Below are 23,637 nucleotides of genomic sequence, written 5' to 3'. Positions count from 1 at the left end.
GCAGCACATGACCATATAACTAAGAGACTCAATTCAGTTAAAAATGCCACTGAAAGAATTATCTGAAGAAAAATAGGTTAAGGTTCTTTTAAAAGTACTGTTATAAAAATGTTTTAAGACCTCTTACATAATCAGATAGAGTTAAACTGGTGAAATAGATCTTTTGATTGCTAATCAAGTTGTGGCACAGGAAAATTTCCTGGCGAGGAGCCACTTTAGAGACTTTCTGGATAAACACTCTCATTTGAAAACATAACAATTTAAGAGAAAACTGGAGGGTAATGTTACCCTCACAATACAATGCCACCCCCAAGAGTTACATTGATTACTTACAAAATAAAACCTTGAATCAAAAGATGTGGAAAAGAAAACAAAACCAAGAGAGGAGGGAAGATTGTCATTCTTGCACTGTAACTTTGTACATGGAAAGTCTGTCTCTGCATCTTTCTGTAGCATCAACTCACTTTCCCATCAATATGGTAAAAACTTCCCTCCATTTCCTTCACTGAGCCAGAGTGATTCTTAAAATCACTCTCTGTTCCTTCAGACCTTTCAGTGTCTTCAAGTCTCTAAAGTGGCTCCTAGCCAGGAAATTTTGCTGTGCTACAACTTAATTAGTAATCAAAATCTAAGGTCTATTTCACCAATTTACTTTGAAACATGCCATGTTAGTGTTAGTGGCACGTGCAGTGAAGGTGGTCTTATTCTGGGGAGGAGAAAGTGAGTTGATGCTATGGAAAAATATAGAGACAGACCTTACATATACAAAGTTACAATGCAAGAATGACAATCTTCCCTCCTCTTGGTTTTGTTTTCTTTTCCACATCTTTTGATTCAAGGTTTTATTTTTTAAGTAATCAATATAACTCTTGGGGGTAGCATTGTTTTGTGCCATGAAGGGTAACATGACCTTCCAGTTTTCTCTTGAGCTCTCATGTTTGCAAATGAGAGTGTTTATCCAGAATAAAACCATCCCCATTGCATGCGCTACTAATACTAACATGGCAAGTTTCAAAGTAAATGCAATGTGAATGCAGCACAAGCACCCAGAATCACAAGTACTCCAAACTATCTTTCAAATGCACAAAAGTCAGTAATTGGGGTAAGTTGAATCATTATGGAAAAATCACAGTGGCATTCTCCTAACTGGCATGGAAAGTACTTGGTACTTACTCAGCTTTGCAGAGCTTCTGCCAAGCTTCATGGAATTTCACAGGGTCCTCAGTTTCAGTAGTCTGCTCCAGATCAATGGAATCTATGTACTAAAAACATCCAACAAATTTAAAGATTTCAGAAAAATAAAAACTGGAAAATACTAGAACCATCTAACACACAATTATTCAATAACTACTTATGCAAACACTGTACTGGTCACTTAGCATAGAAGTCTTGTGGCTCTTACAGTCTTTTAGGAAGATTACAAAACCAGATATTTAAATAGGCACCCACAGCACAGGGAGATAAGAGTTACTATGGGCAAAGAAGAGAACGCTGCGGAAGAAAGCAGGACTCACACCGGAGCTAGAGGTGAGCTGGAGAGAAGAAGGGAAGGAACACCTTCATGGAAGCTTTTGGGGGAGGGGATGTCCAAGAAGCTAAGTCCTGGAGCAGATGCAAGCTGAGTGTGTGTGTGTGTGTGTGTGTGTGTGTGTGTGTGTGTGTGTGTGTGTGTGTGTGTGTGTGTGTGTGTGTGTGTGTGTGTAGTTGGGAGGCAGGTGGGAAGGGATGCTTTTGGGGGAGGGGATGTCCAAGAAGCTAAGTCCTGGAGCAGATGCAAGCTGAGTGTGTGTGTGTGTGTGTGTGTGTGTGTGTGTGTGTGTGTGTGTGTGTGTGTGTGTGTGTGTGTGTGTGTGTGTGTGTGTGTGTGTAGTTGGGAGGCAGGTGGGAAGGGATGCAGGGTCGGTGGGGGTAGAGGGGTAGAGAGGGGTGGTGGTGAAAGAACAGCTTGTGTGAAACTCCAGACAAAAGACAGGACGTGGTGACCACTCTGGTGACACCAAAAGAAGTTCCATGCGGCGACAGAACACTTGAAGTGACTGAAAGGTCTGAAGGAAAAGAGAGTGATTTTATAAAAATTCAGTGAGGGAAATGGAGGGAAGACTGAAAACCAGTTGGGAAACTGCCGCAAAAGTCAGGCAGGATAAACATAGCACAAGCCCATGATTCAAACAAGACTTTAAGTAGAGGCCACCGTCAATGAATTCTATTACAAGAAAAACAGTTATGACAATTCCTGTGTACATAACAGTCCCTATATATCTGTTATTTTAGTATTTATGTTATACAAATTACTATCTGAATATATCTTAAGATACAAAATTTTACTTTATAAAATTTGTATTATAACAGATTTTCTATTATTGCTTTCTTTTTTCTATGAGGGCCTGGGGAAGCTGAATGAATAGGAAGAATAGGAAGGGAACAATTCCTTTGAAAGTCAAAAACAATAAGTGTTTAGAGAAAGAAGCTACAAAGAGATGAGAGAAAATCAGATAGGTCCTAAGCTGGAAATTACTCAATTTCTTGAACATGTAAGTGTATCTTTTGGTTCATTATATAAAGGTTTTACCATTTAAGTCAAGATAATAAAGCCTTCCTAAATTGCGATATACCCAGAGAGAATATCATTAAATATACACATTTATATATAGAGAGAAAAGTCTGGAAAGATATGCCTCAAACTGGGAACGATGGGTACAGCAAGAGAAGGATTTCAGGGAAGAAGAATCTTCTACTTTCTGGATTTTGCATTATGCTTTGCTTAAATTTTATATGCTGAGCATAGACTACTTCTATATCTAACAAAGAGTATACTCAAGCTATATATATATAACTTCGCCTCTGCTATCCCATATGTGCATGTGTGTGTGTATGTGCTCTATTGTGTCCAACTCTTTGCAACCCCATGGACTGTAGCCCGCCAGGCTCCTCTGTCCATGGGGATTCTCCAGGTAAGAATATTGGAGTGAGTGGCCATGCCCTCCTCCAGATCTTCCCAACCCAGGGATTGAACCTGCATCTCCTGCAGCTCCTGCATTACAGGCAGATTCTTTACTGCTGAGCCACTGGGGAAGCCCCATTTTCTTATTAAGTAAACACAAAATACTTAAATGAGCATGGAGTAGATACGTCCCTGAATGTGCAAAGCCTAATTTCAGAAACTGTGCCTTAAACCTGCATGCAGAAAAAAAGTTAACATGGCAGGCCTGACCGCCATCCTTGGAAAGCCCTGCTTATAAGGTTGGCCCTTGTCTGGCATCTGGAATCTTGGATTTGGGGAGGGTGCCCGCCATAACCAGGCTTCCCTGCTGGGTTAGCAGTAAAGAATTCGCCTGCAATGCAGGAGACGCGGGAGATATAGGTTTGATCCCTGGGATGGTAAGATCCCCTAGAGGAGGAAATGGCAACCCACTCCAATATTTTTGCCTGGAATATCCCATGGACAGAGGGGCCTGGCAGGCTACAGTCCATGAGTTCGCAAAGTTAGAAATGATGAGAGCATGCGCACACGCCCACTATTAACAAGAACTGATAAGAGTGGCTCACTGTGCCTGCAGTGTTGGAAGAAACAATATGATTTATGTAGAGCACCCGCTTTCCTCCTGGGAGCCTGGAATTTTGACACTCTGGAGGCAGAGGGCACCTATGTGACCAACCCTCAGTAAAAACCTTGGGTGCCAAGTCTCTAATGAGCTTCCCTGACAGTCAGCACTTCACCAGTGTTGCTACAGCTTGTTCCTGGGGGATTCAAGCATGTCCTCTGTGATTTCACTGGAGGAGGACCCTTGGAAGCTTAAAGGTGGTTTCCCTGAGACTTCATCCCACTAGCCTTCTCCTCTGCTGATTTGGCTCTGTATCCTATCACTAAAATAAGATACTCTTGAGTACAGCTGTATGCTCAGTCCTCTGAGTCCTGGTGAATCACTGAACTTGGGGGTCCTTCAACACAACCTGCCTCTGTACAACACAAGATTTCACAATGAATGGCTAAAACATGCAGAAGATCAGGCAGGGGCTCACCATCAGATTCAACTTGTGGTTGATGGCCAAGGCTGAGTGTTCCAGGGCTTTGAACACGGAGGCATAGCAGTCCCTGAGCTTGGTGTATTTGCCAACCAGGGCAATGGAACATGTTTTCTGTAACCTTTCATACCTGGGAAGGAAAACAAGCTTAAAGGTTATATGCATGTAACAGCACATCACAAGCATAATGACAGCCACTGTTCTTATCCCAAGGCACTTTTTAAAACCTGAGGAACAGACATGCCTTGAATTTGATGTACTTGACTTAAATTTCCCACCCTACCCCCAAAGAATAAAAATCTGTACTCCAAGATATTTGAAAATCATGAGAAAGCCCAATGTTGGCTTATATGAGCAAGCACAGACATAAATCCAAGGAGAAAAAGAAAAAGTTAAAAGCATTACAAATAAAAAATAAAAAAGTCTCCCCATCTCATCAACATGAGCTGTCCTTAAATTCACTTATAAGGTGACACTGTATAAGAAAATGCATTCTCAGTGTCAATAGGAGACACTATAATATTAACTTTGTAAGGTGACATCATATGAGAAAATGCATTCAAAATGTCTACATTAAAAATTGTTACATTCCCAGCTGACCCACAAAAGCCAAGTTATTTATGACATTCCTGAAGAATGGTGCTGAGAGAACTATTTAAAATACTATAAGCCACTTACATCATTTTTATGAGAAAATTTCATTCTACATAAGATGCTCAATCACAATTTGCCATTAGAGACACAGTCTTTACTGTTGCTTCTGTCAGGAGATCTGTTCAAAGTACATGAAAAACGTGTGGTCTGGTACTAAGTATGTGGAAATGTCACTCAGGGCTTGAAGGTCTTTTAAGGCTCTGAAGCAAACTCTTCCCCCAAACACCTTAGAAAAATGTTACTGGGATGAGGAATATTCCTCTTTTATATCTATATCTGCAAAGAGTGAAAGAGAAGCATGATGGAAATGGTAGAAGGAGAAAAACACACGAAGAGCTAAGAAGTCAAAACTGACAGCAGAGGTGACTTTCTAGGAAGGTGACTGAAAAACGTCAGAGAACGCTGCTAAACCTTTAACTTGCCACTTAATTTTATGTCGCTCTGGAGACTGCCTGCCTGCGCTTCACCTCAGCTGTACAAAGGACGTAGGTAACAAAGCAAGTTGGTACCAAGGCAACATTCCAAGATGACGTGATGGGGTGGGAGCGCATCCTGTCCCAGAGTTTGGCCCAGGTGAGCACAGCAGTCTGGCTGAGGCTTCACCCCGCTCTCACACCTCCACTGCCAGAGGGACACAGGGCTGCAGTCAGCATGGCCAGTCCCTCCTTCCACACATCCCTCTCTCCACTCACTCGTGGCTTGTCTTCCCAGGGAACGAGGAGTCACGCAGCAGCCGGGTGGGAGAGGGGAGGCCACTGGTCAGCCCAGCTGCCGTCTGGGGAGATATGCTAAGCCTACACCCCTGTGCCCTCTTTTGCTCCTCAACCTGCACCAGTCTACTGCCTCCCTCCCCCTGTGCTCTCCATTCAGCCATCAGCTGGGTATGAGGCCTCTGAGCAGCACTGGACCTCCATGATCAAGGCTGCCCCTTTGACTTCTGTTTGCCTTCTTGTATCCATCTCTCCAGAGGCTGGACTGAGGGGAAGGGGTCTGAAGAATGGACACTTCACACCTCTATGACCAACATCACAGCCAACATGATGCAGAGAGACTATTGCTCAACATTCCCTTTGCTTGAATCCTGAGCTCAATGGTGGCTCAAAAAAACATATGTCCCCCAGAACCTACGAATGCGTCCATATCTGGGTGGGGGGGAACACTTCACAGATGCAGTTAAGTTAAGGATCTCCAGATGAGATCATTCTGGATTAGAATGGGCCCTGACTGCAAAGACAAGCATCCTTATAAAAGAGAAAGGAAGAAGACACAAAGGAGAAGGACATGTGGCAAGAGAGACAGAGAATGGAGTGACATGGCCATAAGCCAAGAACACCAAGGAAGCTAGCGCACAGAGGCCAGGAGAAACACATGGGGCAGATTCTACCTCAGAGCTCCAAAAGGAACCAACCCTGCTCACACCTTGATTTCCTACTTCAAGACTCCACAACTGTGAGAGAACAAATTTCTGTTGGTTTAAGCCACCCATTCTGTGGTAACTTGCTACAGCAGCCACAGGAAACTAGTACAAAAACCAAACTCTGGCTTTAAAAAGCACAGAGGCATAGACTACAGTTTAGAACTAGTTTCAATACAAAGAGTTAAAATATTAAAGTTTCTCATGCTTAAAAAGGATCAGCCCCAAGTACCCAGAAAATTCCCACAATGTGACTGATTCCTTAAGCATTCTAGAGGACAGGGGCTTAACTGTATCACCAGTCACTGGAGCACCTAAGTTCAGAAAATGCACTTCATTCCTGGTTCTACTTACCCCACAAATTCTAAAACGCTTTTTAAATTTTAAAATGAAAGGGCAAAAGAACTTTCAATCTACTAGTTATCTATCAAAGGTCAGTGATTTTGTCACCATCCAATCACTTGTTTTATATTTTTATGAATTTGCTCATTTAAAAACATTTCATGGGTTTTGATAAATCAAAATTATTATCTGTTTGGAAGCTCAAATTGTCCCATTTCTGACCAGTCAATGCTCTCGGTCACTCAGTCATGGCTGATTCTTTTCAACACTATAGACTGTAGTCCACCAGGCTCCTCCGTCCAGGGGATTTTCTCAGCAAGAATACTGGAGTGGGTTGCCATTTCCTCTCCTCCAGGGGATCTTTCTGACCCAGGGATCAAAGCTTAGTCTCCTGCATCTCCTGCACTGCAGGCAGATTCTTTACCACTGAGCCACCAGGGAAAGTGAAAGTGAAAGTCACTCAGTCTTGTCCGACTCTTTGCGACCCCATGGACTATACAGTCCATGGAATTCTCCAGGCCAGAATACTGGAGTGGGTAGCCTTTCCCTTCTCCAGGATATCTTCCCAACCCAGGGATCGAACGCAGGTCTCCCGCACTGCAGGTGGATTCTTTACCAGCTGAGCCACAAAGGAAGCCCAAGAATACTGGAGTAGTCCATCTCTTCTCCAGCGGATCTTCCCAACCCAGGAATCGAACCAGGGTCTCCTGCATTGCAGGTGGATTGTTTACCAACTGAGCTATCAGGGAAGCCCCCCAAAAATAATTTGATTATTGTAACAGACATCAGTAGCCAACAGTGCCTGATGTGAAGTTAAGGCCCAATGTATTTTCTCTCAAAATTGCCACAGCGTGGTACTAGCATCCCCCAGTTATATATAGATGGGAGAACAAGCCCAGAGAGATGAAGTAATCTGCCTAAACTCACACATCTAGTGAAAGGAGAAGCTAGTGTCTGAATCTATGGTGCCTGACACCACAGCTTACATTTTTTTTCATTGAGATATAAGTGATATATAACATTAATTAGTTCCAGTCACACATGATAATTCAATATATTTATATATTACAAAATGGTAACCACAAGAATTCTAGTTAACATCCATCACCACACAAAGTTATAAATGTTTTTCTTATGATGAGAACTTTTAAGATCTACTCCTCAGCAACACCGAGCCTACATTTGTAACTACTGCACCAACTGCCTCTACCTCAGCTACATGATAAGTGAAACAGCCAGGAGTTTATGGAGTCATGCCTCATCAACATTTAGTATAAGAAAATAGGCGATGGGGATTTCCTCTGTATACAACATCAAATTAGACAAACCTTGCTGAAATTAATATGATTGTCTTAAAGCGAAAACCTATCAGGGGTTTTTAATACCGACGCTGATAATTCATGACTGCAGGACAGAACAACAATGCCATAGCCAAAACTCTTAAAAATAAGCAAAACAAAACAAAGCCTATAGCATTTTAAACTGTTTAAAATATTCAGAGACTAAATAATAAATCAAAATGCTTCCAAAAATTTTTTTTAAATTCTGGAATCCAAGTTCTTTCAATTCAGTTTTCTTTAAGTAGAGCAAAATCAAAGGCCCTGTAAATCTTCAGAGTACAGCAAAACACCCTGACAATATGCTAGAGCTTTAGATATTTCCCAAACCAAACATGCCCATGTGGAAAGCAGACTGCTACATAGTTACCTTCTAAGGTAGACCTCCGTCCTACCCCCAAAGCCAAGAATTAAGAAAGATTACATTAGTAATTCCTTTCACAGTACCTGTCAGCCATATTTCTCCACTTGGAAAGCAAACTACTTGCAGAATCCCCAATGGGCAGATCCAATCTCTCTTTAAAATATTTAACGATGCCTTGTTCCTCCAAAAGCACAGGCACTCGGTAGGTGGAAGAAACATCATGGATACATATGACCTGATTAATGATGATAAAACACCATATTTAATGGAATGACTCAAATATGCCACAAAAACATACACAAGAATGAGCCAAAACTCAAGAGAGATGGCAGTTTATTTATACTGACAGAAGAAAACCAAGAACTCAGCAACCTAAACAGGAGTCAGAATTAACACAAGGTTAGTTTCATCTAATTACAAAACACTGAACCATATATAAACACAACCATATATAAAGAAGTCATTATTCTACACCTGGAACCGTGGATGCTATGGTAGAAAATATCTATCTCCTGTGCCAGGAACTGGGAACAATGAATACATACACACACACACACGCATATATATATTTTAAACGTTTGAAATTTCTTGAGTTACAGGAATAACTTTGTTAGGTTAACGAGGCTGGCACTGAGATGACTTTAGGATTGGAGTTGGGTAAAGCCAGCAAGTCATTAGAAGGCTGGAACTTTCAGCCACCTGACCGCCAGGGTAGGGATGGGGGTTAGAGACTGAGTTCAATCAGGTGACCAATGATTTACTCAATCATGCCAATGTAATGAAACCCCAATAAAAATGGTGAACACCAGGCCTCAGGGGAGCATCCTCGTTTGTGAATATACAAATGTAATGGGAAGGTGGTGCCCCCTAACTCCACAGGAACAAAAGCTCTTGTGCCTGGGACTCTCCTAGACCTTGCCCTATGTGTCTCTTCATCTGGCTATTCACTTACACCTTTTATAATAAAATAGTAATCATAAGCACAGCACTTTTCTGAGTTGTGAGTCATTCTAGAGAATTATCAAACCTGAGGTGGTCACGAGAAGCTTCAACTTTGTAGTCAGCCAGGCAGAAGTGGGATGGCTTGGAACAATGGAAACCTATGGCTGGTGTCTGAAGTGCAGGGCAGTCTTATAAAGGCCTGCAGAGTCTGATGCTCACTCCAGGTAATGAGCATCTGAGTTGAAGTGCAGGAACCCCAAGGGTGTCAGATTTGGTGTTGGAACATGTATGCTTTATATGTCAGTATCCAAAACACATGGCCCAAGGCACCATCTCCTAAGTCTAGGTTCAGACAGTAGACTTAGAATACATACACCTTGTCCTCTAAGTATGGGTATGTGGTTTGTTCGTTCACTCATTTTTTGTTGTAGCTGCTACTATAGTTGCTTTTTTTGTCTGCCCTTCATTTGGTAAATTTATAAGCTCACATTGAACACAGTCAAATTAATTACACCTATGAGGGGAGAAAGGCTCTTTTAAATGCCAGGTGGTACGGTTGTTTTTCACACCCTAATGAGCTTTCACCATCCTCTCAAGTACAGATAAAGGGCTACTGGCAGGCATTTAAGGATCTGCCACATCCTAAACAAATGCCAAGAAATGTTCTGCAAACTCTATGTGTTCAGTCTTTCCAAATCCATAGCTATCCAACCAAGGGTTCTTAAGCTGTTTGGACATCGACAACTTTATCTTTAAGACAACTGTGTCTCATCTGTGCATTCCTTGATGCAATTCAAAGTGCCAAGATGTCACTGATATGATGCTCCATCCCAATTATTAATTAAAATTAAATCTCTGGACAGCCACAACTCCCAGAAGTAGAAGGCATGGGATGTGGAGCTATTTACTCATCTATCCTCCAGGCCCGAGACATTTTTTCAAATATCATGGTAACAGAGCACAACAGAGAGATGCCTGTGACCGTCCATTCCCTCCTTGGCAATCCAGGTGAGAAAAGCTCTAAACGCAAGTTCACGAGGAGCTAAGAAATGGGAGAATTAACTCATGTTTAAAAAGGCAATGTGCTGACAGATGTAGACAGCAAACTTATGGTTACTAGAAGGTAAGGCAAGGGTGGGGGCAGGGGAGAGAGATAAATTGGAAAACTGGGATTGACATATACACACAACCATATATAAAACAGATAATAACAAGAACCTACTGTATAGCACAGGGAACTCTACTCAATACTTTGTAATGACCTATATAGGAAAAAAATCTAAAAACTAGTGGATATATGTATAATAATCAGTTATATATATAACTGACTCACTTTGCTGTACACCAGAAGCTAACACAACATTGTACATCAATTGTACTTCAATAAAAAAAATTTTAAAGCAACGTGCTAAAAAAATGACTAATAAGCTAGCCTGTGGACTGACAAGATAGAACATTCTTCAGAATCTATAAAGAAAATAAACTCGGGAATTCCCTGGTGGTCCCGTGGTTAGGACTCGGTGCTTTCACTGCAGTGGCTGAGGTTCAATCCCTTAGTTTAGGGAACTAAGATCCTGCAAGCCATGCAGCACAGCCAAAAAAAAAAAAAAAGAAAGAAAAGAAATTCCACATGGTTGAAAGTCTGGACTGTATCATCTGTTCTCAGAGGTCTTAGCAACCCAACTCTAAAAGCTATATCCTCCTTCTATTTCAGAAACCAGTTAAATGTGTGTGATATCCATACCAAGTACTATTTACAAAAAACAATTAAACAAAACCAAAATGGCTTGATGACATACAGATACAGAGGAGTGCTTTAAATCTGCCATCACATTTTTCAAAGGCGTTCAGACTTGTGCACTGACCCTGAAGCATCAACCAGTGAATACATCAGCCTGACTACTGAGACTCAAGAAATCTGAGTAGGTAGTTTTTAGGCTTCAGAAAACCTCAAGATAATCTGAAGGAAACAAAAGATTTTTGCCAAACCTCACCCTTTTCCTGAGCATCCATCAAATCACCTTTTAAACTCCAATCCCTTGTGCCTGAACCTTATTACAAACAAGAGACAGAGATAAGTGGATAAAAGAAAAAAGAAAAGCCAGTTCTCAGATACACAGGTGGAAAGTCCTACAGAACAGAGGACCCGAACCCACATCACAGCAGTTTTTGTAGCAATGAATTGAACTGAGGCCATTGATGTAATCAGAAGTGATAGTGTGAATGTCACTGTAATGTGTGGTTTGAGGTGAGCTAAGCTGTAACAAGTACAAAGGAGAAATTGAAGTAAAAGCCGTAAGTGTCCTGAAAAGACAAGATAAAGAGACGATAAGCAGGCTTCAAATGGTTCTCTCTCCAGAGGTTGACTGCAAGTTTTAAAAAAAAAATCTGCCTGGTTTTGTACCTATAATTAAAATTTAAGGAGTGAAATACACAATCTATTTAAGGAGTCAGTAGTCTCGAGACTGTTCACTTAAAGGCAAGGGAGCCATAGTTGCATATGAGTCCCCCAAAGCTTTTATAAATGTTGTGAAAAGTAATACAGTAATTTAAGAGGTGTAAAATGCTGGCATCAGCAGAAGTGCCTGCAAGGCAATCAAATCTAAAGAGCAGCACTAACCTGTTCAGGGTTCACGTGACAAAACATAGAAATCTTTTCCTTCACAGCCATTTCAATGGGCGTTGAACTCCGGCAGACAATCTGTCAAAGTCAATCATGCACAGGTTAGCAGGCAGGAATTATTGAGCTGTTCACACTGCCACTGGTTTTCAGGAGGAAGCTATGTTAATTTTGCTCCAAGAGACTTGACCGAGTCTTGACTTGACTTTATGGAGACTTGACTTCTCCATCCTTGGCATCCCACTGGGTTACTAGAAATTGGTCTGAGCACTAATAGGAGCAAGTGTAACCAAACTCACCACAAATCCACTGGTAAGAAATGTCACAGCATATGTGGTGAACAGACATGAGGCTCACAAACGTTACTTCCTAAAACTACAAGAAGAAAGCCAGACCAAGGGTTGGCAAACTCTTCTCTAAAGGGCCAAATGGTAAAAGCTTTAGCTTTTGCAGTCATGCAGTCACTGCCCTGAGTCCTCAATGGTTCTGCCATGGTGCACAGGCAGCTATGAACAAATGTGGACAATGAGTGGCAGAGAGTCACAGAACAACTTCCTTTACAGGCAGCAGGCTTACAGGCCCTTACTTGCCCACCCCTGATCTAGACTACTGGCCATTTACTGCTATAAACAAAAGAAGGGCTAACCCAACCTAGCAGGTTCAGAGGAAAATCTCCCAGGTCCCAACTCTCTCCAAAGGACCCAGGGACCACACAGATGACCACACAATGCACTTGCCCAGATGTCAGTGTGGCCAATCAAATGAGGGCCTGGAGAACAGATGGCCAATTTAGAAATGTGTGAAGCAACAGTTGATGATGAGGGAATAAACCTTCCCCAGGTCCCAGATACAAAAATTTCAGTCACTGAAACCATTTGAGAGCTAGGACTCAGATGATGCTACAGGTTAGGAGATGGAGGTCCTAGTCCACAAAACTTACCCACTCCCCTTAACTCACCAGATCGGGAGACAGGCCTAATCCCCTCAGCGCACGGACACTGTTTTGTGTGGGTTTGGTTTTTTGTTCTCCGGTAGCACTGGGCTGAAAAGAAACGGGTCACTGTCAGTATGCTGGACATCGGGCTCTTCTGGATAATGAATGGCTTCCTGATTTAAAAGGTGGAATAAACAGAGCATCACAGGAAAACCTACAGGAGCTGCTGTCTACATACTTATCTGGAAAGCTCACCTGCGGGACAAGGCTAACATGGATATTACAGAAATTCTCTCTTTTTGCTTTAAACTGGAATTGTCTGAACGCTTCCACAAACGGCATTCCTTCAATGTCTCCAATGGTGCCACCCAGCTGGGAATGGGAAAAAAAAGACACAAGAGAGAACAATTCTTAATACACTAAGCATAAGAACTAAAGTCCCCTGAAAATGGGGGATCATTAAAAGGCTATCAACCCTTCATCTCGCCAAGACTGAAACAAACTTTTTTAAAGAAAAGGAGCACTTTAAGAAAAGAGAAGGGAATTTCTAAGCAGATAAAAAGACAGAATATACACCACCAGGAGTGAGATCAGTTAGCTTCTACCAGTGGTCCCATTGGAAGGGAGATTTCAAATCTAGTGACAATATGAGAAAGCAGAGAGCCATCTGGCTCTGCCCGGTGCGAAATAGCATTCTCTCTCCATCTCGGCATGAACCCACACACACACCCACACACAGCCTTGTGTGTAGCTGAGCAGCCTCCTTGTAATGGTAGTACTACCAGAATTAAATCACTACTATTAAAACATGCTGGCTCTCTGAAACAAGTAGTACCAAAAGCCCTGAGAATATTCCTGACAGTGTAATCCTTTGATAAATGTTAACTTAATTTACATTGTACTGCCAGTAAAGTTACTTAAGCATTTTAGACGAAGATAAAATTCACTTTAACCCATTCATCCTCACCATATTTAAATGCTTAAAGATTATCACATGGATTTTTAAATTAATTCTTTAGCATTTGAGTATCTATTACAGGCTCAACACTATAAAGAAGCCTCCAGGAAGAATTTAAGACAAGCTGCTTGCTCCTGAGAAGCTCAGAAGTGAGTGAGAAAAATAAGGCAGAGCTAAAGAACAATAAGCAAGAAAAGAACTTAAGCGCTAGGTGGAATGATCTGGATGCGGAGGAAGAAGAGATCTTGGTGGACCCAAGCCCAGAACTCACCACCTTCCCTGGTTTCGGGGACTTGACTGGGTCCAAAATCTACTTGTAGCCCTGACCTCTCTTTCCACTGGGCTTTGAAGCCAACTTGCCCTTGATGTCTCAGATGGGTCAGTAAGTATTCAAACTTACCATGTCCCACACTGAACTCCTAATCCCCACAGCCCTGGGCCTGCTTGTCTCGGTGTTTCCTCCCTCATCTCAGCAACAGCATCTCTTCCCAGTAACTGGTTCAAGCTAGAGGTCTGGAAATCATCCTCGATCCACCTGCTTTTCCTTATCCAACCCCATCCAGTGAGCTGTACCTCCAAAACATTCTTGCAAACCTCTCCACTGTTACCACCCTAGACACCCAAGCCAACATGACCTTTTGCAGGGATTACTGCAATCATCTAAGCCCTGGGTGGCTGAGACGGCCTGCTGCCTGTTTTTACACGAAGCTGTACCAGCACACAGGCCCGCCCACTCACACACCACCTAAGGCTGCTCGGGCACTACAATGGCAAAGCGTAGTAGTTGTGACAGAGACTCTCTCACCTGCAAAACTAAACATATTTACTATCTGCTGTTGCTGCTGCTAAGTCACGTCAGTCGTGTCTGACTCTGCGCGACCCCATAGACGTCAGCCCACCAGGCTCCCGTCCCTGAGATTCTCCAGGCAAGAACACTGGAGTGGGTTGCCATTTCCTTCCCCAGTGCATGAAAGTGAAAAGTGAAAGTGAAGTCGCTCAGTGGTGTCCGACTCTTCGTGACCCTGTGGACTGCTGCCTACCAGGCTCCTCCATCCATGGGATTTTCCAGGCAAGAGTACTGTCTAGCCCTTTACAAAGTTGGCTGCCCCCAATTTTAATGGCCTCCTAGCTTCCACCCTCTCCTGTCCTACCAACCGTTTGTCACACAGCAGCAGAGTGACCTTTTAAGATTCAGAATACATCTCTTCCACGGTTATATCTTTCAGCAGCTCACTGCTTCACTAAAAAAAAATCTAAACTCCTTTAGGCAGCTAACAAAAGGACCTGAATGATCTGGCCCTTGCACATGTCTCTAATATCATGTCCCCACTCCCATCTGCCCTTTTCCTATCCCCCTACTCTCCCACCCCCACCTCTGCACTTCAATCTCACTGGCCTTTCAAGTCCTCAGACAGGCCATGCTCTTCCTTCCTGCCCCTGAGGCCCTCCTACTCACCTTCTTCATATACACCTACTTCCCTTTTATCCTTCAGCCCAGGGAGCTGTGTGCCCCTCAGAGAGTGCGACCTTGACCACCCACCTAAGCACCCTGTCTGTGCCCTTCCTGGTAACACAGCACAAGGTGCCATTATTTTATTTGAGTTTTTATCTCCTGTCTGTCGGGCTTCCCTCGTAGCTCAGTGGGTAAAGAATCTGCCTGCAATGCAGGAGACCCAGGTTCGATTCCTCGGTTGGGAAGATACCCTGAAGAAGGAAATGGCAACCCACTCCAGTATTCTTGCCTGGAGAATCCCATGGACAGAGAAGCCTGGCAGGTTACAGTCCATGGGGTTGCAAGAGTCAGACACAGCTTAGCAACTAAACCACCACTCCTATCTCTCTACCCCACTAGGCTGTAAGGTCCTTGAGGGCAGGAACTTGCCTGCCGTATCCCCAGCACTAGCCCAGAGCCCTGCAGGCAGCGCTGAGAATTTAGATTAATAGGACAGGACAGAAGGTCTCGAAATTTAATATAAGCCCTAGGTCACAGCATTCTAGTACCTGTTACCATAAGTACAACAGGATCAAACTAAGATGTACAAGGATTTCATTGTTACAGAAGAAATTATTCTTTACTGACTTTAACTAAGATAACAAAACAAAACTAAAATTCAAGTCTTCTGGCTACGGAACAGACAGAAATATATGGTCATTCTGTAAGTGAATGACAAACTTAATTACGAAAATCCAAGAAATAAAACATGCAATCAGGAAACTGGCAGGGGGGTGAGGGGTGTAAGTGCTCCCTAACTACAATGCATCAGAAGCTAATGGGGGAAAAATTAGGGGAAAAAAAAGAGGTCTGCACTTTATTTATTTATTTTTTTGAGGTCTGCACTTTAAACCATAAAGAGACATTTTTTGGTTTTTGATGGGGGCGGTATTCTGGGAATAAGCAGGGAATCCAGAAAAGGAAGCAAAAACTTTAAACATTATCTGCTTTTGCCCCCACATGGCCTATACTGGTACTGCATTCTCTCTGCCAATTTGGAAAGTACCATTACCTCTCCTTTGGTTCACCATTATCTTCACTGTGATCAGAAACTTTCAGTATTATTACTAGAGTAGTCCTAAGTTAATTCTCTTCCCGTACAACAGGAAAAATATCACCCATAACAACATTTTAAGATCTATGCAAAGCCAAAACTGAAGCAGCAACAAGCAAATCTATGAGATGTGCCATGTCCACTTCACCTTTAAGGAAAGGAATCTTTCTCTGAAAGTTGCTGAGAGAATAAATCTTAAAAATTCTCATCACAAGAAAAAAAGTTTAACTATGTGAGATGATGGATGTTGACTAAATTTATTATGGTCATCTATTCACAATATATACATACATCAAATCATTATGTTGTACAGGTAAAACAAATACAGTGTTATACGTCAGTTATACCTCAATAAAGCTGCAGAAATTTTTAATTAAAAAGTAAAAATAGATGTATGGATACTCAAAAAATAAATAAATAAAAAAAATAAAGAGAATCAGAAACTGAAAAAAAAATTAAATAAAAAATAAAAACAATTCTAAAAAAAAAAAGTAAAAATAAAACTAAAGGAGTCCTTACATACATGTACAACTGAATCTGCTGTACAGCAGAAATTAACACAACACTGTAAATCAACTATACTTTAATAAAATTAAATATATTTATACAAGAAGATTAAGACAACTTAAAAAAAAAAGTAAAGGAGTCCTTTTGGGGGGGAAAGAAGAAACCTTTTACTCCTTTAAGTCAGGTGTAAACTATTCCAGGCTCATGCTTGGATGACCTGCAGTGATAGGAATAAAGCCTATCAGCTCCACTGGTCTAAGAAGCAGAGGGCTCATCTGCCAAAAAAAAAAAAAAAAAAGGGTTTGGAGACATTTCAACAGCTTCTACATGTTTAAAACTAAAAATCAGCTTTCGTGGTCGTTCTTAAAAATCTTACATTGTGCACAAGCACAATTGTTGAGCACAACTTAAAATGAACCCAAAAGGATACCTGATTTGTGTCCAATAAGCAAATATAAACAAGGTTGTATAGAGAAGAAGGGATGTTCCTGAGGACAATTTGGCACAGTATAAAAGCTTTGTTCAAAGAGGATGCTCAAAAAACAATAGCTAGGAAAGCTAAGAAGATGAAAAAGAAGTGTTAAGAAGACTTCTCCCATGGCCAAATAGGGCTTATATTTTTTGGTGAAGTTCAGCAGCAGCTCAATTACATTTTAAAAAATACATTTCCTCTTCTCTTTTTTGTTATTATTATTTAAAACATTTATATATATATTTTTTATAAGAGCAGAATCAAGGAATAAAAACATTCATATACATGACCATTTGGAACTTTTCCTGGGATTAAGAAAAAGCTATTCCTTCACCTATCAAAACCTAAAAGTGAGAAAAAAAATCAATAGAAAAGTTATAAAAAATGTTCAGGTTTGGTCATTACTTTTGAGTCAAGGGACCAATTCTGGGAAGATCCTTTCTCTTTCCTATTGCTTGAACAACAGCAAAAATCAGTGAAAGCACTAGACCAGCACTGTCCAACAGAAATATAACGTGAGATGAGTTACATACATAATTTTAAAGTTTTTAGTTGCCATATTTAAAAAAAGCAAAATTAAACTGGAGAAACTAATTTTAACACTACATTTTATATAGCAGAGTATATCCAAAATATTATAATTTCAACATATTGCCAATTTTAAAAAAATTATTAGGTGCTTTACACTCTTTTTTTTAATACTAAGTCTTTGAAGTCCAGTTATATTTTAAAGTCACAGCACACCTCAGTTTGAATGGTCTGCTTTCACGTGTTCAACAACCCCATGTGGTGAGTGGCTACCATACTGGACAAGGTGGTACTCTGCAACAAATAATCAGTGTAAACCAAAGGAGTGAGGGCTTGTCCAACCCTCTGCTGAGCTTGAATAAAATCAGTCTTGGACTGATCTTTAAGATATTGATATTGTTAAATGGCACCTTCCAGTTGGCATTAATTTGTGTTTTTTCAAAAATTAAAACAATGCATGCACATGGTTAAAGAAACAAATTGTACAGCAGAACTTACAATAAAAAGCAAGAGTTCCCTGCCCCACTCTTCCCTCTCCCAAGTCTAATTCCCCAAAGCAAGTACTTTAACTTCTCTGTTGGGATTTTTTCTGGTGACCTCCATATCTCTAAACCAAAGTTCATCCAGCTCGGCTCTTTCTTGACTCAGCCATTTCAGACACCCTCTTGGACTTCCCAGGTGGGTTTAGTGGTAATGAACCCGCCTGCCAATGCAGGAGACATAAAAGATGCAGGTTCGATTCCTGGGTTGGGAAGATCCCCCGCAGGAGGGCATGGTTACCTTCTCCAGTATTCTTGCCTGGAGAATCCCATGGACACAGGAGCCTGGCGGCCTACGGTCCATAGGGTCGCAAATAGTCGGACACGACTGAAGCGACTTATCACAGCTAAAGGATGTAAGTGTATTTCCTGCTGTGACAGATGAGGCTACAGCTCTCTGGTACCCCTATCCCCAGATCCCAATCTTAACTGGTAATTCTACTGGTTACTAACCTGAGATACTTTTGCTTCTTTTTTCAGCCAGCTACTAACAGTACCTATACACCCTCACAGGGTTAAATGAGAATGTGCTCTCCCTCTCTGCCCTCCAGCACTCCTTCTCACTTCTACCTTACAACACAATTTTTTTGTGTGTCAGTGCCATGCTGATAAGTGATCCAGCTGGGCTATGAACCCAAGCAGTCTGGCTCCAGACTCTTAACCACTAAGCCAAACACTGTTTGGGGGCCATGACAGAAATTTGAACTTGGGCAGTCTGCCTCTAAGAAACAAAAAAAAATGTTCATTATTCTCCTGCCTGGCAGTTAGATCAACTGACATTTAGATAAGGAGTACATGGATATTATTCTCATTCTGCACATTGAGAGGAAGGGAAGCAGTGAACAACTGGCAAGGGAAAATACTATGCTCTTTCTTTAAACAGCTAATACTCACTTCTCACCTCCAAATCACCTCTACAGTTGGACTTCCCTAACTCCGTCTTTACTTTCAAAGCATTTTGCAAATAGCACTGAGTAGAATGCATTCTGCAATTGTTTGGTCCCCACTTACAGACTGGTGCATGCCCACCCCAGGAGTACTCATCCAGTTTAAGCCAATCTTGCCCACTGACTTGTGACCAAAAGAGCAAAGACCATCTATATCACTCCATGCTATAATCCCACCTCCTAGCTGGGTGTCCAGCACACATGATACCATCTATTCACATTCCTTGAATGAAGGAAGATCAGCTGCTTAAAAACCCATAAGGAAGGGACTTCCCTGGCAGTCCAACCATTAAGGGTTAAGACTTCCTGCTTCCATGGCAGAGGGTGCAGGTCTGACCCATGGTTGGGGAACTAAGATCCCATATGCCCACAGGGTGCAGACAAAAAAATAAACAAATAAAATAAAAATCTCAGTAGTTCCATTTTAAAAAAAGTTTTTTTAAAAAACTCATAAGGATACAAACTTATAAAGAAATAAAGTTCCATGCTTGCCTCAATAACGCATATTTGGGGCTCTTCCTTATGACCATCCACAGGCACCATGGCTTGATTCATAACCCACTCCTGGACAGCATCAGTAATGTGAGGGACAACTGCAGAAAGAGGTAATAATTAGCACAAAAGCATATTTCAGTGTCACGGTTATGAGAAATGAATTAGTGTCTGTTGACCTCCCAAATAACCTGAAAGCCACCTGGCAAATGAGACAAGCTCCAGTCCTAGTGTTACTATCCATGTCACTGAAATTAATATTACTGAACCAACATAGATTTAGTCATTTAAATGTTATGCCATCTCTCTTGAAATCCACCAAGCCCAGAGAAACACAGAGCAGAAGTGCCATCTTTGAAGCAACTAGAAAACACCTAAAATGCCAACTAAAAACTGTGCAAGGAGGGCTGCTAAGGGTGCTGAATGCCGAATTCCTAGGGGAAGTGGCCCAGAGTGGCCCAGCCCTGCAACCCCCGGGCAGCCCGCCCGTCAGTGGGGAGGAGTCACTGAGCGGGCGTGGAAGAGGCCTGCGGCGGCTACTGTCAGCTAAAGAGGCTAAAAGGTGGTATCTCCACACGCACAAGGCCCCGGGGTACCTAAGTGCTGAGCAAGCCCGCAGCTGCTGGTCTCAGCCAAAGAAACAAAACAAAACAAATGTTTTTGTTTCTAGTTAACTGACCTAATACGACGTAAGGAGGAGAAATGGTGGCCTCTGTGAAGCTGACGCAGAGCAGCGCCTGTCACGGCACTCACCTGCCGCACCGGCCCCTGCGGCTCCCAGGCCCCGCCCCACCTGCCTCGAGGCGGGAGGAAGTCGTCTCTGATTGGTGCGTTTGGAACGACCCATTGCAGCATGCCCAGCCCAACCCCTTTCCGTGAGGACTGGGCAAGTCAGCTCTCCCTCCACGTGGGCAGCACATGGACTCAGACTCCAGGCCCAGGTTTGGGACCTTGCCCTTTCCCTAATTTTGGGGGGTGACTGGTATGAGGCAGCAACTCTCCCTCTCGCCGGTTTTCCCAATACATACACTTGGAGGAAAACTACTAGAAAGCACAGCTGCATCAATAGTTGAGATCTAAGCCACACCATCCAGTGTCAGCAGTAACATAGCTGATCTTTCGAGGTCCATCTGTCCAATTTCTTTATCTACTTCTCACCTGTTTTTCAACCTGAAGGTGATTTAAGCGGGGTGGGAAACTAGCATCTTTACCCTACCATGCAGTTCAATTCAGTTAGGTTCAGTTCAGTTGCTCAGTCATTTCCGACTCTGCGACCCCGAGGACTGCAGCAGGCCAGGCTTCCCTGTCCATCACCAACTCCTGGAGCTTGCTCAAACTCATGTCCATCCACTCAGTGATGCCATCCAACCATCTCATCCTCTGTCGTCCCCTTCTCTTCCTGTCTTCAATCTTTCCCAGGATCAGGCTCTTTTCCAATGAGTCAGTTCTTTGCATCAGGTGGCCAAAATACTGGATTTTCAGCTTCAGCATCAGTCCTTCCAATGAATATTCAGGACTGATTTCCTTAAGGATTGACTGGTTGGATCTCTTTGCAGTCCAAGGGACTCTCAAGAGTCTTCTCCAACAACACAGCTCAAAAGTATCAATTCTTTGGCACTCAGCTTTCTTTATGGTCCAACTCTCACATCCATACATGACTACTGGAAAAAACCACAGCTTTGACTAGATGGACCTTTGATGGCAAAGTAACATCTCTGCTTTTTAATAGGCTGTCTAGGTTGATCATAGCTTTTCTTCCAAGGAGCAAGCGTCTTTTAATTTCATGGCTGCAGTCACCATCTGCAGTGATTTTGGAGCCCCCAAAAATAAAGTCTGTCACTGTTTCCACTGTTTCCCCATCTATTTGCCAAGAAGTGATGGGACTGGATGCCATAATCATAGTTTTCTGAATGTTGAGTTTTAAGTCAGCTTTTTCACTCTCCTCTTTCACTTTCATCAAGAGGCTCTTTAGTTCTTCTTCGCTTTCTGCCATAAGGGTGGGGTCATCTGCCTATCTGAGGTTATTGATATTTCCCCTGGCTATCTTGATTCCAGCTTGTGCTTCATCCAGCCTGGAATTTCGCATGATGTACTCTGCATATAAGTTAAATAAGCAGGGTGACAATATACAGCCTTGACGTACTCCTTTCCCAATTTGGAACCAGTCCGTTGGTCCAGTTCTAACTGTTGCTTCTTAACCTGTATATAGATTTCTCAGGAAGCGGGTAAGGTGGTCTGGTATTCCCATCTTTGAAGAATTTTCCAGTTTGCTGTGATCCACACAGTCAAAGGCTTTGACATAGTCAATAAAGCAGAAGTAGATTTTTTTCTGGAACTCTTGCTTTCCTTATGATCCAGCAGATGTTGGCAATTTGATCTCTGGTTCCTCTGCCTTTTCTAAATCCAGCTTGAACATCTGGAAGTTCATGGTTCACATACTGTTGAAGCCTGGCTTGAAGAACTTTGAGCATTACTTTGCTAGAGTGTTCCCTACCACATAGGAACTTATGAATACAAGGGGCAAGGGTTGCAGAGGACAAAAGAGAATAATCAAAATTGTTAGGTAGGAAGTTAGGCATGAGCAAGAGGGGTGGTCTAGCCGAAAAGGATGCAAGCTGATGTCTAAACCCCAACCCAGACACACCCAGGAGAGCTCACAATAGGCTACAGAAATAACCACAGTGGCTTCTCCAACTCTAGTACCTGTGCCCTTGATGCACAGCTGTGTCCTCAAGTAACCGTAGGCAGCTAGGAGTCCATTAAGGGTTCATAAATATTCTATACATACATACATCTGATTAAAACAGACTGAATTATGGGAAAGACATGCACAATAGAGCCTGTTATTATGTAACTTGCAACTGTCAATCAGCCTTATGTGTATGCCAATTTGCATTCCCTTTCCTGATTGGTGGTGGGTCAAGCCCTATTTTGCATAGGGCAGAACCAAGAGAAGGAGAGAGAGAGTATAAAAAGGGAGGCCAAGTGGGAGTTGTTGCCACCCCTTTGCCTTTGGTCTGCTCCCATGTCTTGGGAGTGTCTGCTTAATAAAAGAATTGTCTGTTTCCACTAGAATCAATCTGATATTTTGTAGAAGTAAACCAACCTGACAGAAACATGTGACCAATGAAAAAGGTTGGTGAAAAAAGTCATCATGTTGCCCTCCTGTTCAATCCCATGTTCCTTCCCACGGCTGTTCTTCAAAAGCAATAAATGCTGGAGAGGGTGTGGAGAAAAGGGAACCCTCTTACACTGTTGGTGGGAATGCAAACTAGTACAGCCGCTATGGAAAACAGTGTGGAGATTCCTTAAAAAACTGGAAATAGAACTGCCATATGACCCAGCAATCCCACTTCTGGGCATACACACTGAGGAAACCAGATCTGAAAGAGACACGTGCACCCCAATGTTCATCGCAGCACTGTTTATAATAGCCAGGACATGGAAGCAACCTAGATGCCCATCAGCAGATGAATGGATAAGGAAGCTGTGGTACATATACACCATGGAATATTACTCAGCCATTAAAAAGAATTCATTTGAACCAGTCCTAATGAGATGGATGAAGCTGGAGCCCATTATACAGAGTGAAGTAAGCCAGAAAGATAAAGAACATTACAGCATACTAACACATATATATGGAATTTAGAAAGGTGATAACGATAACCCTATATGCAAAACAGAAAAAGAGACACAGAAATACAGAACAGACTTTTGAACTCTGTGGGAGAAGGTGAGGGTGGGATATTTCAAAAGAACAGCATGTATACTATCTATGGTGAAACAGATCACCAGCCCAGGTGGGATGCATGAGACAAGTGCTCGGGCCTGGTGCACTGGGAAGACCCAGAGGAATCGGGTGGAGAGGGAGGTGGGAGGGGGGATCGGGATTGGGAATACATGTAAATCCATGGCTGATTCATATCAATGTATGACAAAACCCACTGGAAAAAAAAAAAAAAAACAAGTCAAAAAAAAAAAAAAAAAAACTATAGTCCACCTAGAGGGATGGGATGGG

The 23,637-nt window shown here is 42.3% G+C and overlaps 1 protein-coding gene across 5 annotated transcripts in view; it reads right to left on the bottom strand.

The window, feature by feature from the left end:
* The window catches only part of CTPS2 (CTP synthase 2), a 111,098-nt gene that overhangs the window by 72,538 nt on the left and 14,923 nt on the right, over positions 1-23,637 (bottom strand). For all 5 annotated transcript variants that reach the window (XR_006339833.1, XM_043895995.1, XM_043895993.1 and 2 more), the window contains exons 4-10: positions 19,620-19,720; positions 12,886-13,002; positions 12,655-12,738; positions 11,697-11,777; positions 8,218-8,369; positions 4,021-4,153; positions 1,174-1,262 (exon numbers count right to left, since the gene is read on the bottom strand). Coding sequence is in view for 4 of the 5 variants with exons in the window: in XM_043895995.1 (XP_043751930.1) it covers positions 1,174-1,262; positions 4,021-4,153; positions 8,218-8,369; positions 11,697-11,777; positions 12,655-12,738; positions 12,886-13,002; positions 19,620-19,720 (757 nt within the window). In the remaining variant the exon portion in view is untranslated. The remainder of the gene's footprint in view (positions 1-1,173; positions 1,263-4,020; positions 4,154-8,217; positions 8,370-11,696; positions 11,778-12,654; positions 12,739-12,885; positions 13,003-19,619; positions 19,721-23,637) is intronic.

Source organism: Cervus elaphus, chromosome X, assembly GCF_910594005.1.
Source record: "Cervus elaphus chromosome X, mCerEla1.1, whole genome shotgun sequence".
NCBI classification, from domain to species: Eukaryota; Metazoa; Chordata; class Mammalia; order Artiodactyla; family Cervidae; genus Cervus; species Cervus elaphus.
The sequence above is the reverse complement of the archived record's forward strand: the minus strand, read 5'-3'. Positions and strand labels throughout refer to the sequence as shown.